General features: G+C 48.9%; 1 protein-coding gene across 1 annotated transcript in view; it reads right to left on the reverse strand.

The window, feature by feature from the left end:
* Positions 1–18,627, reverse strand: part of LOC142311139 (uncharacterized) — a 60,048-nt gene that overhangs the window by 31,900 nt on the left and 9,521 nt on the right. Inside the window, exons 3-5 of the mRNA XM_075349285.1 lie at positions 17,674–17,774; positions 17,244–17,420; positions 17,057–17,132 (exon numbers count right to left, since the gene is read on the reverse strand). Coding sequence (XP_075205400.1) covers positions 17,057–17,132; positions 17,244–17,420; positions 17,674–17,774 — 354 coding nt within the window. The remainder of the gene's footprint in view (positions 1–17,056; positions 17,133–17,243; positions 17,421–17,673; positions 17,775–18,627) is intronic.

Genomic DNA, 18,627 nt, shown 5'->3' on the forward strand with positions numbered 1-18,627 from the left:
GCCGTAGCCTGATGCCTCAACGCCCAGGACGCACCAACGGCTCTGGTAGAATGGGCCTTCAGTCCAGATGGAATCTGAAGCCCAGCAGAACGGTATGTGTGAAGAATTGGTTCCTTGATCCACCGCGCCAGGGTGGATTTGGAAGCTTGCGATCCCTTATGCTGACCAGCGACTAGGACAAAGAGCGCATCCGAACGGCGTAGAGGCGCCGTGCGAGAAATGTAAATCCTGAGTGCTCTCACCAGGTCCAACAGATGTAAACCCTTTTCAAATTGGTGAACTGGATGCGGACACAAAGATGGCAAAGTGATATCCTGATTGAGATGAAAGGAAGAAACCACCTTGGGAGAAAACTCTGGAATTGGACGCAGTACTACCTTGTCTTGGTGAAATACCAGGAAGGGAGATTTGCAAGATAACGCCGCCAGCTCGGACACTCTTCGAAGAGACGTGACCGCTACAAGAAAAACTACCTTTTGTGAAAGCCGAGAAAGGGGAACCTCTTTCAAAGGCTCGAAAGGCGGCTTTTGAAGAGCAAGGAGAACCTTGTTCAGATCCCAGGGTTCCAATGGCCGTCTGTAAGGAGGAACGATATGACAAACTCCTTGGAGAAACGTGCGTACTTTAGAAAGCTGTGCCAAGCGCTTCTGAAAGAATACGGATAACGCGGAGACTTGACCCTTAAGCGAGCTAAGGGACAAACCTTTTTCCAACCCAGACTGCAGGAAGGAAAGAAAAATTGGCAATGCAAATGGCCAGGGAGAAAACCCTTGAGCCAAGCACCACGCTAAGAATATCTTCCACGTCCTGTGATAGATCTTAGCTGAGGATGGTTTTCTAGCCTGTCTCATTGTGGCAACAACTCCCTGAGATAAACCTGAGGCCGCTAGGATCCAGGACTCAATGGCCACACAGTCAGGTTCAGGGCCGCAGAATTCAGATGGAAAAACGGCCCTTGAGACAGCAGATCTGGACGGTCTGGTAGTGCCCACGGTTGGCCTACCGTGAGATGCCACAGATCCGGGTACCACGACCTTCTTGGCCAATTTGGAGCGACGAGTATGGCTCGCTGGCAGTCGGACTTGATTTTCCGGAGAACTCTGGGTAACAATGCTAGAGGTGGGAACACATAGGGGAGTCGGAATTGCGACCAATCCTGAACCAACGCGTCTGCCGCCAGCGCTCGGTGATCGTGAGACCGTGCCATGAAAACTGGGACCTTGTTGTTGTGCCGTGACGCCATCAGATCGACGTCCGGCGACCCCCAGCGGCAACAGATCTGTTGAAACACGTCCGGGTGAAGGGACCATTCTCCTGCGTCCATGCCCTGGCGACTGAGAAAGTCTGCTTCCCAGTTTTCCACGCCTGGGATGTGAACTGCAGATATGGTGGACGCTCTGCTTTCCACCCACGTCAAAATCCGCTGGACTTCTTGAAAAGCTTGGCGACTGCGTGTTCCCCCTTGGTGGTTGATGTACGCCACCGCCGTGGAATTGTCCGACTGAATCCGAATCTGCTTGCCTTCCAGCCATTGTTGGAAGGCACGCAGGGCAAGATAGATTGCTCTGATTTCCAGAACATTGATCTGCAAGGTGGACTCTTCCTGAGTCCACGTCCCCTGAGCCCTGTGGTGGAGAAACACCGCTCCCCACCCTGATAGGCTCGCATCTGTCGTGACCACTGCCCAGGACGGGGGAAGGAACGACTTTCCCTGTGACAATGAGTTGGGGAGAAGCCACCAACGTAGAGAGTCCTTGGCAGTCTGAGAGAGGGAGACAGTCCTGTCGAGGGACGTCGAATTCCCATCCCATTGGCGCAGAATGTCCCATTGGAGAGGGCGCAGATGAAACTGCGCGAACGGGACTGCCTCCATTGCTGCTACCATCTTTCCTAGGAAATGCATGAGGCGCCTCAGTGAATGCGACTGGCTCTGAAGAAGAGATTGCACTCCAGTCCGTAGCGAGCACTGCTTGTCCAGTGGAAGCCTCACTATCGCTGATAGAGTATGAAACTCCATGCCAAGATAAGTCAGAGATTGGGTCGGGGTTAGATGAGACTTTGGAAAGTTGATAATCCACCCGAAAGTCTGGAGAGTGTCTAGCGCCACCTTCAGACTGTGTTGGCATGCTTCTTGAGAGGATGCCTTTATAAGCAGGTCGTCTAGGTACGGGATGACCGAGTGACCCTGCGAGTGCAGAACAGCTACTACTGCTGCCATGACTTTGGTGAAGACCCGGGGGGCTGTTGCCAGACCGAAGGGTAACGCTACGAACTGTAGGTGCTCGTCGTGTATGACGAAGCGTAGGAAACGCTGATGCTCTGGTGCAATCGGCACGTGGAGATACGCATCTTTGATGTCTATTGATGCTAGAAAATCTCCCTGAGACATTGAGGCTATGACGGAGCGTAGGGATTCCATCCGGAACCTCCTGACTTTTACGTGTCTGTTGAGCAACTTCAGATCCAGGACGGGACGATACGATCCGTCCTTTTTTGGGACCACAAACAGATTGGAGTAAAAACCGTGACCCTGTTCCTGAAGAGGGACGGAGGTCACCACTCCTTCCGCCTTTAGAGCGGCCACCGCCTGCAACAGAGCATCGGCTCGGTCTGGTGGTGGAGAAGTTCTGAAGAAACGAGTTGGCGGACGAGAACCGAACTCTATCCTGTACCCGTGAGATAGAATATCTCTCACCCAACGGTCTTTGACATTTGCTAGCCAAATGTCGCCAAAGTGGGACAGCCTCCCACCGACCGCGGGTGTGGGCATCGGAGACCGCAAGTCAGGAGGACGTCGTTTTGGCAACGGTTCCTCCGGCTGGTCTTTTTGGGCGTGACTGAGACCTCCAAGAATTTGAACGTCTCTGGTCCTTTTGAGTCTTTTTTGACGAGGCGAATTGGGACCTGCCCTGTCCTCGAAAGGACCGATAACCAGACTGACCCCTCCTCTGTTGGGGCTTGTTTTGTCTGTGTTGCGGTAAGGAAGAGTCCTTACCCTTGGAGTGTTTGATGATTTCATCCAAACGCTCTCCAAACAATCGGTCACGAGAAAAAGGCAAATTGGTTAAGCACTTCTTGGAATGAGAATCTGCTTTCCAATGTCTCAACCACAGAGCCCTACGCAAAACAACTGAGTTGGCTGACGCCACTGCCGTGCGGCTTGTAGCGTCAAGAACAGCATTAATCGCGTACGACGCGAATGCCGCCATTTGCGAGGTCAATGGTGCTACCTGCGGGGCAAATGCACGTGTGACTGAGTCGACTCGCGCAAGCCCGGCCGTGATAGCTTGGAGTGCCCATACGGCCGCAAAAGAAGGCGCTAATGACGCTCCAATCGCTTCATAGATGGATTTCAGCCAGAGCTCCATCTGCCTGTCAGTGGCATCTTTAAGTGCCGCTCCATCTTCAACAGCAACCAAGGATCTGGCTGCAAGCCTGGAAATTGGAGGATCCACTTTTGGACACTGGGTCCAACCCTTGACCACTTCAGAGGGAAAAGGGTAGCGTGTATCTTTAAGTCGTTTAGGAAAACGCCTTTCAGGATAAGCGTGGGGTTTCTGGATTGCGTCTCTGAAGTCAGCGTGGTCCAGAAAAGTGCTTAATGTACGCTTAGGGTATCTGAAATGGATTCTCTCGTGCTGCGAAGCTGACTCCTCTACAGGAGGAGCTGGTGGGGAAATATTCAACATCTTATTGATGTTAAATATAAGATCATTAACTATGGCGTCACCATCTGGTGTATCTAGATTGAGAGCGGTCCCAGGATCAGAATCCTGATCAGTTAAGTCCGCCTCATCACCCATAGATTCATCCCGCTGGGATCCAGACCATTGAGATGAATGTGAAGGCCCGTCATAACGAGCCCGCTTAGGCTGCCCGGGGCCATCGTCCGAGTCAGAGTCTTCACCCTGAGGTGTAGATGCCCGTCCCGGAGCTAGGAGCTGAGGGGGACCAGGGGGCAATGCATGCACAGTGTCCGTGGTCTGAAGTACAGGCCTAGCTCGCAATGTGTCAAGAATTTGTGACATAGTGAGAGACATTCTGTCAGCAAAAGCTGCAAACTCAGTCCCTGTCACCTGGACAGCATTCACAGGTGGTACACCCTGGGACACGTCCAGCAGAGGTCCCGACTGTGCAAGCGCCGCAGGGGCCGAGCACTGCACACAATGGGGGTCCGTGGAGCCTGCCGGTAGAAAAGTCCCACATGCGGTGCAGGAAGCATACAATGTCTGTGCCTTGGCACCCTTGCGTTTTACGGGCGACATGCTGCTGGCTCTCTGCATGTGAGAGAGTCTATAGCCAAAGGGCGACCAGCGCTATGTAATACCAAGTATTTGTAGAAACAAAATACTAAGAATACTACGAGCACAAGAGGGGGTGAGCCCACTGGGCTGCTTACCGCCCGCTGAACAGCGGGTAAGAGGCTGCAGAATGCCTTGTCTGGGTCTCCCCGGCTCCCCTCTGCAGCTCAGCGTGTCAGCAAGAATGGCTGCAGGCTTCTGTGGAGAGGGGCGGTCCGTGGGAGTTCCCAAACAAAAGTGCGGGAACAGTGTCCCCTCTGTGCTGACTGTGAGGGCTGGAGTATGTAAAAACGACTCCAGCCCTCAGCGCTGATGCACTGGCCAGCGTCCCGCCCCTCTCCTGACTGGCAGGTCTGTGGGCGGGAACGAACGAACGCAGGCCGCAAAAGCCGGGGACTCGAGTTATCAGCGCGGCCGCCGTAAAAGCGCGGGCCGCGCTGAAGTCCCCGGCGCACCGCAAGTGCCAGCCGCGCCGCTGTTCAAGCGGCCGGCGCGACCGAGTTCTAGCGTGGGCAGCGTCCCGCCCCTCTCCTGACTGGCAGGTCTGGGGGCGGGAACGAAAGGAAGCAGGCCGCAAAAGCCGGGGACTGTAGTTATCAGCGCGGCCGCCGTAAAAGCGCAGGCCGCGCTGAAGTCCCCGGCGCACTACAAGTGCCAGCCGCGCCGCAGTCCCAGCGGCCGGCGCGGACTATTTCCATAAATGTGCCTGCTTCAGCAAAGCTGAATGAGGCCATGGCACAGGCGCCGCAGCGCTGATGTCCCCCGGCGCACTACAACACCCAGCATGCTGCGGTGTGAGCGCCAGATACACGGGGACACAGAGTACCTTGAGGAAGCAGGGCCATGTCCCTGATGTACTCCGCTCCATCCAGCATCTTCTCCAGGGGCTGTAGATGGAGCACGGTCTCTGTGCCTGGAGACCGGTAAATCCCACTTCACCCAGAGCCCTGTAAAAAGGGATGGGGAAGGAATCAGCATGTGGGCTCCTGCCGCCGTACCCGCAATGGGTACCTCAACCTTACAAACACCTCCGACATAAGTGGGGTGAGAAGGGAGCATGCTGGGAGTCTGTATAGACCCTCTTTTCTTCCATCCGACATAGTCAGCAGCTGCTGCTGACTAAGAACAATGGAGCTATGCGTGCGTGTCTGACCTCCTTGCGCACAAAGCTAAAACTGAGGAATCTGTACTCCTACGGGAGGGTGTATAGCCAGAAGGGGAGGGGCCTTACACTTTTAAGTGTAGTTCTTTGTGCGGCCTCCAGAGGCAGTAGCTATACACCCACTGTCTGGGTCTCCCAATTAGGAGCGAAAAAGAAATAGACATTGTTTCTTTCGCTCTAAGAGAGAGCTAAATTGTATCCCTTTCTCCCATGTAGCAGTAACTCCATATTTAGCCAGCCTCTAAACGGAGACCCAGAACTTCCCTCACTTTCACTGGTCCATGGGATGTGCTTGGTATTGAAGCTCAACCTCAATCATTTCAATGAGGTGAACTGCAAGATCAATTAAGCCAAGTGACATGAGTGATATCTTAAGAAGATAAAAATCAGACTGTTATTTCCATTTCAAGAAGACAAAAAGGAAGGAAAATAACATAACTGAACTGTAGAAAAAGACAAGGACCACACATCCAAAAATTATACATTGATCCACTGGGGCTAAGCCAAAATTTACAAAAGTGAACATGATGTTCTTATATAACATTTTGATCAGACTGGATAAAACCCACTGCCCCATCATAGGGAGCCGCTCAGGAGTAGTGAATCGTGGCAGCAGATAAATGGTGATTTATGCTAATGAACAGCAAGTATATTGAAGTGATAGAGGAACCAAGTTGTCAATAGAGCTGTCAGTTTGTAAAAAGTAATGAAAGTAGAGGCACCTTCACAGATCAGACATGTCAACATCACTGACTTTGCTAGAAAGAAAATGGAGGCCCAAAGGATTATAATGTACTGCAATGTATGTGCCTTTTCTCTGCAGTTATGTTGTTTTCCTTTGTTTAAACATGTATAAAAAGCCCCTACACCCTGTTCTGGGGCTTGTCTCTTGTCTTGACACCTGCATGTGTACTTAGCCTCTGCTAACCTGTGTTGTGTTTTGGCTCTTTTGCGCTTCCTAAAATAAACCTCAGACCCTGCTTCAAGAAGGATTGTCTAGTGTCTTCCCAGACTTTGTACAGCGCTTGAGGATCTATAAAAGTATTCACAACTACAAAATCGACTGCTTACGTCAGCAGACTTGCAGAATACAAAACCTCATGGGTGTGTATTATGATCTAACAAAGATGCGGCGCCAGTTAGGGATTAAGAAAGAGTAGTCGCAAAAAAAAAAGACTAACATTACAATTTATTATTACATGTTATACCATGATTTATAAAAAAGGCAAAATCACAACTTTCAATGTAGGTCAGTTTATGAAAAATATTACATGGAACCATGTATTCAACAACTGGCATATACTACAGACTTATAAATATAAATAAGAGGCCTAAGGGCTAGGACACACGGCGAGTAAAACAGACCGAGTGGTGAAGTTGGAAAAACTAGAAGCGGAGAGGGATAAAGATGGGTTGACTGCCAAGTTTTTTGTGAGATGGAGACATTTTATTGAAAGCCAATTCACACAGGGAGAAATAATTAACCTGATGGCACCTTTTGTTCACTCGGAGTGGTATATCCTGAGCGATATCCAGGACAGCCTGGGTAAACTGAGAATCACCTAGGAGGGGGCTCTGGAGGGAGGGGGTGACGAGACGGTTGGGAATACCAAGGCACGCTAGCAAAATTGAAATCATTCAGGGACGACACAGAGATTTAACGAATTGTATTGCATATGTTAAATTATATTTCATTACCTCTATTTTGGTTTAATGTTACTGTATACTATCTTAAATCGAACAGCAACATGGAACTCCAAATTGGGGTATCACCCACCTCTATGTCACATTTTGTCAGACGGATGTTCTTCTTTTGCAATGATATTTGTCATGTTTTTACAAATTTGAAAAATCAATAAAAAACGTTTGGAAAAAAAGCAAATAGACCAAGTGGAATGTGGTTTACAAAAAAAAAAAAAAAAATCACATTCCTCCTGGACCCATGTTACTCTATGGGGCTGATCCCATCTGTGATTATTTTCTCAGCCCTAATCAGACCGAGAAAACAGTTGCAGCATGCTGCGAGTGAAATCTGATCCGTATTTACTCGCACCCATTCAAGTCTATGGGTGTGAGAGAAACAACACACTGCACTCGCATGACACAGGAGTGTAGTTCAATAATCGCAATGGAGGAGATAGGGAGAATAATCCCTCCCACTCCCTAGCAGTGCCCGCCCTCTCCTCTGCAGCTGTGATCAGATCGCAGCATCGGATCAGAGTGGCATGACACTCTGCTTACACTTGCAGCACAGCAGGAGATACCATATCGCATCCGGTGCACTCGCATCGGATGCCATACGCACATGTGGCCCCAGCCTAATAACTGGAGATGGGTAAATTTCTTCTCAGAACTCCTGTCCATCAGTCAATCTCTTAACTTCCAGGCTCCCTTGTGTGACTTTTGATTAACCATCTGACATGATAAAAGAAAAGAGGGGAGCTGCCTGAGAATGGCATGCAACAATTAAAAGTGTAAATTCACGAGCGACCTAGAGGCTTTCTTAGGTACAATGACATTACCCAAAATTACAGAGACAGAGAAACACAGTCTAGAGGGCCCTATCACACTTGAGGAGATAGAGAGAGCTTTGCATGGCATGGCAAATGAAAAAGCCCCGGGGGTAGATGATCTGCCGGTGGAGGTATACAAATCTTTGGAAGAAATACTCTTACCCAATTTGCTGAGTGTCTTGGAGGAGGCAAGGGAGAGGGGGACAATGCCAGAGTCTATGAGTGAGGCGATAATAACAGTAATACCTAAAGAGGATAAGGATCCAAAGAAGGGAATTTTGTTTACTTACCGTAAATTCCTTTTCTTCTAGCTCCAATTGGGAGACCCAGACAATTGGGTGTATAGCTTATGCCTCCGGAGGCCACACAAAGTATTGCACTTAAAAGTGTAAAGCCCCTCCCCTTCTGCCTATACACCCCCCGTGCATCACGGGCTCCTCAGTTTTGGTGCAAAAGCAAGAAGGAGGAAAAATTATAAATTGGTTTAAAGTAAATTCAATCCGAAGGAATATCGGAGAACTGAAACCATTCAACATGAACAACATGTGTACACAAAGAACAACAGACCGAAGGGAACAGGGGCGGGTGCTGGGTCTCCCAATTGGAGCTAGAAGAAAAGGAATTTACGGTAAGTAAACAAAATTCCCTTCTTCTTTGTCGCTCCATTGGGAGACCCAGACAATTGGGACGTCCAAAAGCAGTCCCTGGGTGGGTAAATAATACCTCATAATAGAGCCGTAAACGGCTCCGTCCTACAGGTGGGCAACCGCCGCCTGAAGGACTCGCCTACCTAGGCTGGCATCTGCCGAAGCATAGGTATGCACCTGATAGTGTTTCGTGAAAGTGTGCAGGCTCGACCAGGTAGCCGCCTGACACACCTGCTGAGCCGTAGCCTGGTGCCGCAAGGCCCAGGACGCCCCCACGGCCCTGGTAGAATGGGCCTTCAGCCCTGAGGGAACCGGAAGCCCCGAAGAACGATAAGCTTCGAGAATTGGTTCCTTGATCCACCGAGCCAGGGTTGATTTGGAAGCTTGTGACCCTTTACGCTGGCCAGCGACAAGGACAAAGAGTGCATCCGAGCGGCGCAGGGGCGCCGTACGAGAAATGTAGAATCTGAGTGCTCTCACCAGATCTAACAAGTGCAAATCCTTTTCACATTGGTGAACTGGATGAGGACAAAAAGAGGGTAAGGAGATATCCTGATTGAGATGAAAGGGGGATACCACCTTAGGGAGAAATTCCGGAACCGGACGCAGAACCACCTTGTCCTGGTGAAACACCAGGAAAGGGGCTTTGCACGACAACGCTGCTAGCTCAGACACTCTCCGAAGTGAAGTGACTGCTACTAGGAAGACCACTTTCTGCGAAAGGCGTGAGAGAGAAATATCCCTCATTGGCTCGAACGGTGGTTTCTGAAGAGCCATCAGCACCCTGTTCAGATCCCAGGGTTCTAACGGACGCTTGTAAGGAGGGACGATGTGACAAACCCCCTGCAGGAACGTGCGTACCTGTGGAAGTCTGGCTAGGCGCTTCTGAAAAAACACAGAGAGCGCAGAGACTTGTCCCTTAAGGGAGCCGAGCGACAAACCCTTTTCCAATCCGGATTGAAGGAAGGACAGAAAAGTGGGCAAGGCAAATGGCCAGGGAGAAAAACCCTGAGCAGAGCACCACGACAGGAATATCTTCCACGTCCTGTGGTAGATCTTGGCGGACGTTGGTTTCCTAGCCTGTCTCATAGTGGCAATGACCTCTTGAGATAACCCTGAAGACGCTAGGATCCAGGACTCAATGGCCACACAGTCAGGTTGAGGGCCGCAGAATTCAAATGGAAAAACGGCCCTTGAGACAGCAAGTCTGGTCGGTCTGGTAGTGCCCACGGTTGGCCGACCGTGAGATGCCACAGATCCGGGTACCACGACCTCCTCGGCCAGTCTGGAGCGACGAGGATGGCGCGGCGGCAGTCGGACCTGATCTTGCGTAACACTCTGGGCAACAGTGCCAGAGGAGGAAACACATAAGGGAGTTGAAACTGCGACCAATCCTGAACTAAAGCGTCTGCCGCCAGAGCTCTGTGATCTTGAGACCGTGCCATGAATGTCGGGACCTTGTTGTTGTGCCGGGACGCCATTAGGTCGACGTCCGGCATGCCCCAGCGGCAACAGATCTCCTGAAACACGTCCGGGTGAAGGGACCATTCCCCTGCGTCCATGCCCTGGCGACTGAGAAAGTCTGCTTCCCAGTTTTCTACGCCCGGGATGTGAACTGCGGATATGGTGGAGGCTGTGGCTTCCACCCACAGCAGAATCCGCCGGACTTCCTGGAAGGCTTGCCGACTGCGTGTTCCGCCTTGGTGGTTGATGTATGCCACCGCTGTGGAGTTGTCCGACTGAATTCGGATCTGTTTGCCTTCCAGCCACGGCTGGAACGCCTTTAGGGCAAGATACACTGCCCTTATCTCCAGAACATTGATCTGAAGGGAGGACTCTGTCTGAGTCCAAGTACCCTGAGCCCTGTGGTGGAGAAAGACCGCTCCCCACCCTGACAGGCTCGCGTCCGTTGTGACCACCGCCCAGGATGGGGGCAGGAAGGATTTCCCCTTCGACAGAGAAGTGGGGAGAAGCCACCACTGAAGGGAAGCCTTGGCTGCCCGCGAAAGGGAGACGTTCCTGTCGAGGGACGTCGACTTCCTGTCCCATTTGCGGAGAATGTCCCATTGAAGTGGACGCAGATGACACTGCGCAAAAGGAACTGCCTCCATTGCTGCTACCATCTTCCCTAGGAAGTGCATGAGGCGCCTCAGGGGGTGTGACTGGCCTTGAAGGAGAGATTGCACCCCTGTCTGTAGTGAACGCTGTTTGTTCAGCGGAAGCTTCACTATCGCTGAGAGAGTATGAAACTCCATGCCAAGATATGTCAGTGATTGGGCCGGTGTCAGATTTGACTTTGGAAAATTGATGATCCACCCGAAACTCTGGAGAGTCTCCAGAGCAATGTTCAGGCTGTGTTGGCATGCCCCTTGAGAGGGTGCCTTGACAAGCAGATCGTCTAAGTAAGGGATCACCGAGTGTCCCTGAGAGTGTAGGATTGCCACCACTGTTGCCATAACCTTGGTGAAGACCCGTGGGGCTGTCGCCAGGCCAAAAGGCAGTGCCACGAACTGAAGGTGTTCGTCCCCTATGGCGAAACGCAGGAAGCGCTGATGCTCTGGTGCAATCGGTACGTGGAGATAAGCATCTTTGATATCGATTGATGCCAGGAAATCTCCTTGGGACATTGAGGCGATGACGGAGCGGAGCGATTCCATCCGGAACCGCCTGGTTTTTACATGCTTGTTGAGCAGTTTTAGGTCCAGAACAGGACGGAAGGATCCGTCCTTTTTCGGCACCACGAACAAGTTGGAGTAAAAACCGTGACCCCGTTGCTGAAGAGGAACAGGGATCACCACTCTTTCCGCCTTCAGAGTGCACACCGCCTGCAGAAGAGCATCGGCTCTCTCGGGGGGCGGAGATGTTCTGAAGAAACGAGTCGGAGGACGAGAGCTGAACTCTATCCTGTAACCTTGAGATAGAATGTCTCTCACCCATCGGTCTTTTACCTGTGGCAGCCAGGCGTCGCAAAAGCGGGAGAGCCTGCCACCGACCGAGGATGCGGTTTGAGGAGGCCGAAAGTCATGAGGAGGCCGCTTTGGGAGCGGTTCCTCCGGCGGTCTTTTTAGGACGTGACTTAGACCGCCATGAATCGGAGTTCCTCTGATCTTTCTGAGGCCTTTTGGACGAGGAGAATTGAGACCTGCCCGCGGTCCGAAAGGACCGAAACCTCGATTGTACCTTCCGTGGTTGAGGTCTGTTTGGTTTGGACTGGGGTAAGGATGAGTCCTTTCCCTTGGATTGTTTAATGATTTCATCCAATCGCTCACCAAACAGGCGGTCGCCAGACAATGGCAAACCGGTTAAGAACTTTTTGGAAGCAGAGTCTGCCTTCCATTCACGTAGCCACATGGCCCTGCGGACTACCACCGAATTGGCGGATGCTACCGCCGTACGGCTCGCAGAGTCCAGGATAGCATTAATGGCGTAGGACGCAAACGCCGACGCCTGAGAGGTTAAGGACACCACTTGCGGGGCAGATGTACGTGTGACTGTATTAATCTGCGCCTGACAAGCTGAGATAGCTTGGAGTGCCCATACGGCTGCGAATGCTGGAGCACAAGACGCGCCGATAGCTTCATAGATGGATTTCAACCATAGTTCCATCTGTCTGTCAGTGGCATCTTTGAGCGAAGCCCCATCTTCCACTGCAACTATGGATCTAGCCGCCAGTCTGGAGATTGGAAGATCCACCTTAGGACACTGAGTCCAGCCCTTGACAACATCAGGGGGGAAGGGATAACGTGTATCCTTAAGGCGCTTGGAAAAACGCTTGTCTGGACAATCTCGGTTTTTCTGGACTGCCTCTCTGAAGTCAGAGTGATCCAGAAACGTACTCAATGTACGCTTGGGAAACCTGAAACGGAATTTCTCCTGAGAAGCTGACTCCTCAATTGTAGGAGCTGGGGGAGAAATATCCAACACCTGATTGATGGTCGCTATAAGGTCATTCACTACGGCGTCACCTTCAGGTGTATCTAGGTTGAGAGCGGCTTCAGGATCAGAATCCTGATCTGTTACCTCCGCTTCATCCTCCAGAGAGTCCTCCTGCTGAGACCCTGAACAGTGTGATGAGGTGGAGGGAATTTCCCAGCGAGCCCGCTTAGGCGGCCTGGGACTGCGGTCCGTGTCAGAGACCTCACCCTGGGACCTATGGGTCACCCCAGGGGCACTTTGCTGTTCCAATTGAGGGGGACCTGGGGTCAAAGATTGAACAGTGCCCGGGGCCTGAATCACCGGTCTGGACTGTAAGGCTTCTAGTATTTTAGCAGACCATTTATCCATACTCTCAGACAGTTTGTCAGCAAAAGCTGCAAACTCCGTCCCTCTCACCTGGACAGTGGTAGCAGGTGGTTCCACCTGGGCCACCAGTAGCAGAGGCTCCGGCTGAGTAAGTGCCACAGGGGCCGAGCATTGCACACAATGAGGGTCAGTGGAACCTGCCGGTAGTATAGCTGCACATGAGGTACAGGTTGCAAAGTACGCCTGTGCTTTGGCACCCTTGCTTTTTGCGGACGACATGCTGTTGTCTCCTCTGAGAACAATCCAGGAGGGTATATAGCCAAAAATCAACAGAGCGACCGTACAGTGCAAATGTATAGCCTATAAGCCTATATATATATATATACACTTCGGCACTCAGTGGGGCCAGCACCACAGGTGCTGCTTACCGACCGCTCAGAGCGGTTGTGTGATCACCAGATTCCCTGCCTGGGTCTCCCTGTGTTGTCTCTCCTCTCCAGCGTCTGAATCGCTGACAGGAATGGCTGCCGGCGTTCTGTGGGGAGGAGGGGACCGTGGGCGTGCCCAAGAAAGTGCGGGAATCTAGTGCCCCAGTGTACTGAGTGAGGGGGGAGGAGGATAGTAAAGTATGCTCCAGCCCTCAGCGCTGACGATCTGTGCAGCGTCCCGCCCTTCCCCTGACTGGCAGGCCTGTGGGCGGGAATATGCGATACTAGGCCGCAGAAGCCGGGGACTAAAGTTATAAGCGCGGCCGGCAATAAGCGCGGATGTTAAAATTTTGGCCAAAGTACTCTCTAATCGATTAACAGAAGTGATATCTACCCTAATCCACCAGGATCAGTCGGGTTTTATGCCTAATAGACCCATGGCAAAAAATATACGACGATTATACCTTAACATGCAACTGCTGGTGTACAATCCGGGACAGAGAGTAAGAGCTTCATTAGATGCTCATAAAGCATTTGACAGTGTGGAATGGGGATATCTGTGGGGACTGCTAAGACATATGGGATTTGGCCCTAATTTTATATCCTGGATACAGCTGCTATATACTAGACCAGTAGCTAAAGTGAGGATTAATGGAATGTTGTCATACACGGTGGACTCGCCAAGGATGTCCGCTCTCGCCTCTCCTTTTTGCTCTGGCAGTGGAGCCACTGGCGGCTGCTATACGGCAGAACAGAGACATAAAGGGATTTGTATATGACCATCTAGAAGAGAAGATAGCCCTCTATGTAGACGACATTCTATTGTTTCTGGGAGACCTAGGGGCATCGTTGAGCTGTGCCATGCAGGTGATCGAGCGGTACGGGAGGGATCTCTGGACTGACTATCAATTGGACCAAATCGAATCTGCTTCAGGTGGACGCGGGAGTGGATAGGTCGATCCTGGGTGATGAGGTCAACAGACTGCGGGTTGTGGACCAGTTTAGATATCTGGGCATTCAGGTATCCATGCCAATTGGGAACTACATTACTATTAATCTAGTCCCTTTGCTGAAGCAACTGTGAAGTAAGATAACTGCTTGGAATAAACTTTATTCATCAGTAATAGGACGGATTAATCTTATTAAAATGGTGCTTATGCCCAAGATACTCTGTGTTGCACAATTTTCCTGTTTGGATCCCTCAGAGTCACTTTAAGGAGATTGATTCCATGTTCCGTGCTCTAATATGGAAGAACAAAAAAGCCAGACTTAAACTCGAGATGCTACAGAGACCAAAGGATGAGGGGGGCTAGCACTACCCAATCCGGGAATATATTATCTGGCAGCTCAGAGTCAACATTTCAGGGAATGGGCAGATTTGGGGGTGGTAGACCCAGCATCCAGACTGTTAGGGCATGTTCTGCATCGGAAGCCATTAGTGTTCGGACTGGAGGACGGATCATTTGGGAGAATAGGAAAAATGAGCCCCACACTTAGCCTGATGAATAGAATCTGGAGGAAGATCAAGCAATTAAGAGGGATTACAGCAATAACTGAATTCTCTCCATTGTAGGACAATGAAAACTGCTCTGAGATATACAAGATAGGCAAAATTAAGGCATGGGCACGTAAAGGTATATGGTATATGGGACAAATTCTTAGCCAGGGACGTCTGAAATCGTTTACACAAATACAGGATGAGTTTGGGATATCCCCACTTGGGTGGTACCAGTACAAACGGTTGGCGCATGCAGTAGTGGCTCAGGGGGTTAAGCAATCATTGCTGGTACAGGCAGACCTACTACTGAAATATGTGTGTAGTGATGGACCCACAAGAGGAATCATATCTACTATGTATAGGGACCTACTGCATACATATTTGCTTGATCACCCTGTAAACACTAGGACTAAATGGGAGGCAGAGATAGACGGGATCACTGATGAGGTATGGGATAGTGTTTTGGAATACATACCGAAATTATCAATGAGTGAACCAGCAAGATTATACCACCTCTACGTGGTGCATAGCGCATATAGATCCCTGCTAATTATGTGTAAAATGGGATTGAGGAGTAACTCCGACTGTCCTAGATGTAATGGAGAAGGTGCCGGCATTTTCCACATGATGTGGATGTGACCCAGGTTGGCATCCTTTTGGATAACTGTTATTAATAGAATAGAAGGAGCTTATAGATGTAAACTTCCCAGACAACCCCTGGTATGTTTTCTAGATTACGTGGAGGAAATTAGAGTAGACAACAATTTTAAAATAGTGATAGCCAGACTGCTGTATGCGGCAAGGAAAGTAATTGCCAAACACTGGATGCAGGGGGACCCACCGACTAGAGGGGAATTTGTCGCATATGTTAATCATATTGTTCGAATGGAGAGAAGCATATATGGGAAAAGGAAACAACTTGCACTTTTTGATAGATTGTGGAATCCGTGGTTGCAATATGGATAAATATTAGAGTTGGGAGATGTTGGACTATGGGCAGAGATAGTTAGTTCTATACATTCCAATATATGCTATTGAAGGGTTAAAATGTAACATCTTTGATATTAGATGGGTAATATGTACACTGAGCGGGGAGGGGGAGGGAAAGTTTATAGTTCTGCTCGTTATTGCTGAAAATATAACACATGTTTTGTATACTTGGTGAAAAATAAAAATTTATCTGATTAAAAAAAAAAAGTGTAAATTCACATATTCATTCCAACTGTACTATAATACAAAATGAGATTTTTAACAAACAATTGATACATTTTTTGAGCCACCCCTGACACGTCATGGCAAATCTCAATAGGGGGGTCCTACTCTATATTTTATATTTTCATTGTGCCATGCGGCCTCCTAATTACATTAAAAGCACAACCATATTGAAGCAACATATATACCTGTAACATTTCAGAACCGCTTCCATGCTGCAAAGAGAGGCAGCTGCGAATAAAGACAGCCCAGGCCCCAGCATTTTTTTTTTGTTTATTGGTTCGGTGGCTGACCCCCACCTGACCGCGCACATCTGTTTTGATTTGCAAATTCCTTCTGTGTCTATCAAAATTAATTTTGGTGGCTGTTCATACTCAGCCACCTCGGCCACCTCACCCACCTCGGCCACCTCACCCACCTCACCCTTTTCCACAGGCATTTAATTAAGCCCCATTTTCTTGGGCCTGCTCCGCCTTCATTCATGGCTGCTCATCAGGCACTGTGACGGCCAGTTCTGACATTGTCCTGGTGTGTGGTATCTGCTGCACATGCTGGGACCTGAGCTGCCTTTATTCGCAGTTGCCTTTCCTTGCAAACATGGAAGCGATTTCTGACATGTTACAGGTATATGTGTTGCTTCAATATGGTTCTGCTTTTAATGTATTTAGGAGGCCGCATGGCACAATGGGAATAAAGTATACACAGTAGGAGGTGGCTCAAAAAATTGATCAATTGTTTGCTAAAAATCTCATTTTGTATTATAGTACAGGTGTAATGAATATGTGAATTTTCACTTTTAATTGATGCATGCCATTCTCAGGCAGAGCTGGCTCTCCGTACTTTTATTGTTCATCTGACATGATGTTGCACCAGCCAGGCTGATCAAAAGCTACACCAGGGATCCCAGAAGGTAAAAAATATGCAGAGCTTCCATTCAGCGATCACAGAGCACTGATCTGGCCGATGGACTTGTGAGTTGATCCACTCATCGCTACTAATAACATAATGGGTAAAGCTTCTAACAAGTCAGAGGTTACATGTAATAATTCTTACCATGTGATCTGAATGACTGCTCATTACTCAACATGTCCGCATAAAAGTCATGGTGTCCTTCTAAATAGTCTCCCTCCTAGAAAAACAAGTATGGTACAATGTTACAAAAACATTAAGCAGCAGCCATCATGCAGACATAGCCAGTGGTGTCAAGGCACAATACTTCGGCATTGCCGGCTGTACTCACCTCTCCATTCAGCAGCTGGATGATCTTGTAGGCAAGTTCTAGAATCTGTCGATCATTGTTTTCCTCATTGCTGTGGCAGGGAGGAGGTGGTGCCACTGCTGTTGGGATTTGAGGCCCATCTAATTCTCCCAGCTCCCTCATTTTAGCACGTTTACGAGACTTCACCACAGTGTAATCCTTGGTAGGAAGAATGAAAACATTATCCACAACTACGTCCATTGTAAACGTGTCCACTAAGTAACATTGTAAACGTATAAACGTATTCAGAAAATATTAATTAAATCTTAAACTTAAGAGTTAATTTTATAAAAGAGTGGTCGAGATTGCTAGTGGATTTCAAAAGTGGCCCATCATCTACGGAGAAAGCAAGACCCCTGCTTTACTATCAGAGACGAGAGTACAATATTGCAGAATTCCCAGAACCTCTCACCTCTCCAGTCAATAGGTAGATGATCTCCAGGGTGATATTTAATATTCTCTGGGTCATTCGGTTTCTGATCTTCTTTACACTCTTGGGGCGAGAAGGACGTTCTACAAAATGAATAGTATTATTAGCTTACACTCAATATGGTAACTTTTTAACCCTTTTGCTGGAAGTGTTATTGTTTTTTCTCCTTTTTAAATTTAGAGCCTCTAGTAGTCAGGACATTTTTCACACTTAATGTTTACAATTAAAATTAAGTTTATAAATTAAAAAAACTAAGGATACTAAACCTGCATGTGAATATACTTTCTGAAAGTAGACACATTGCCAACATGCCACTCACCCCTTTTACTCACGCAGGCTCCTTCATGCAATTTTGCGTCACAGTGAAATATTTTATAAATATAAAATGCACAAAAATTTGGACTCGATCATGGCTAAACATTTGATGCAGACAGAAAATTAGACCCCACACCTACTTGTGTCTGCCCTATCCCCTTCCCACCCTGTTGAGTTTCCATTTTTGCGCTTTAATTTTTTCCACTCCTTCATCCAAGAACCAAAACTTTTTTATTTTTCTGGTGACAAAGACATAAGACGGCTTGTCTTTTGCAAGACGAGTTGTATTTTAAAATGACACCATTAATTTTATTATATGATGTACTGGAAAACCGCAAAAAAAAAAATCCCAAGTGGCATGAAATTGCCAAAACAGCCCATTTGTGCTATTGTTTTTTTTTGTATTTTGGTTTTTTACAGCGTTCATTATATGGTTAAAATGAACTGGCAATATGAGGGTTTTTTATTTAAACTGAGGAAATAAATTCGTCATTTGTAGCTAATGTTTTTGCTACTACACCTTCTAACAGCAGCCAGATGCATGATAGCTCTCCATGTGAAACAGCGCGCAAGGGAAACAGCGCGCTAGGGAGAGAGACAAAGAGAGAGAGAGACAAAAAG

The sequence above is a fragment of the Anomaloglossus baeobatrachus genome, chromosome 5 (assembly GCF_048569485.1).
Source record: "Anomaloglossus baeobatrachus isolate aAnoBae1 chromosome 5, aAnoBae1.hap1, whole genome shotgun sequence".
NCBI classification, from domain to species: domain Eukaryota; kingdom Metazoa; phylum Chordata; class Amphibia; order Anura; family Aromobatidae; genus Anomaloglossus; species Anomaloglossus baeobatrachus.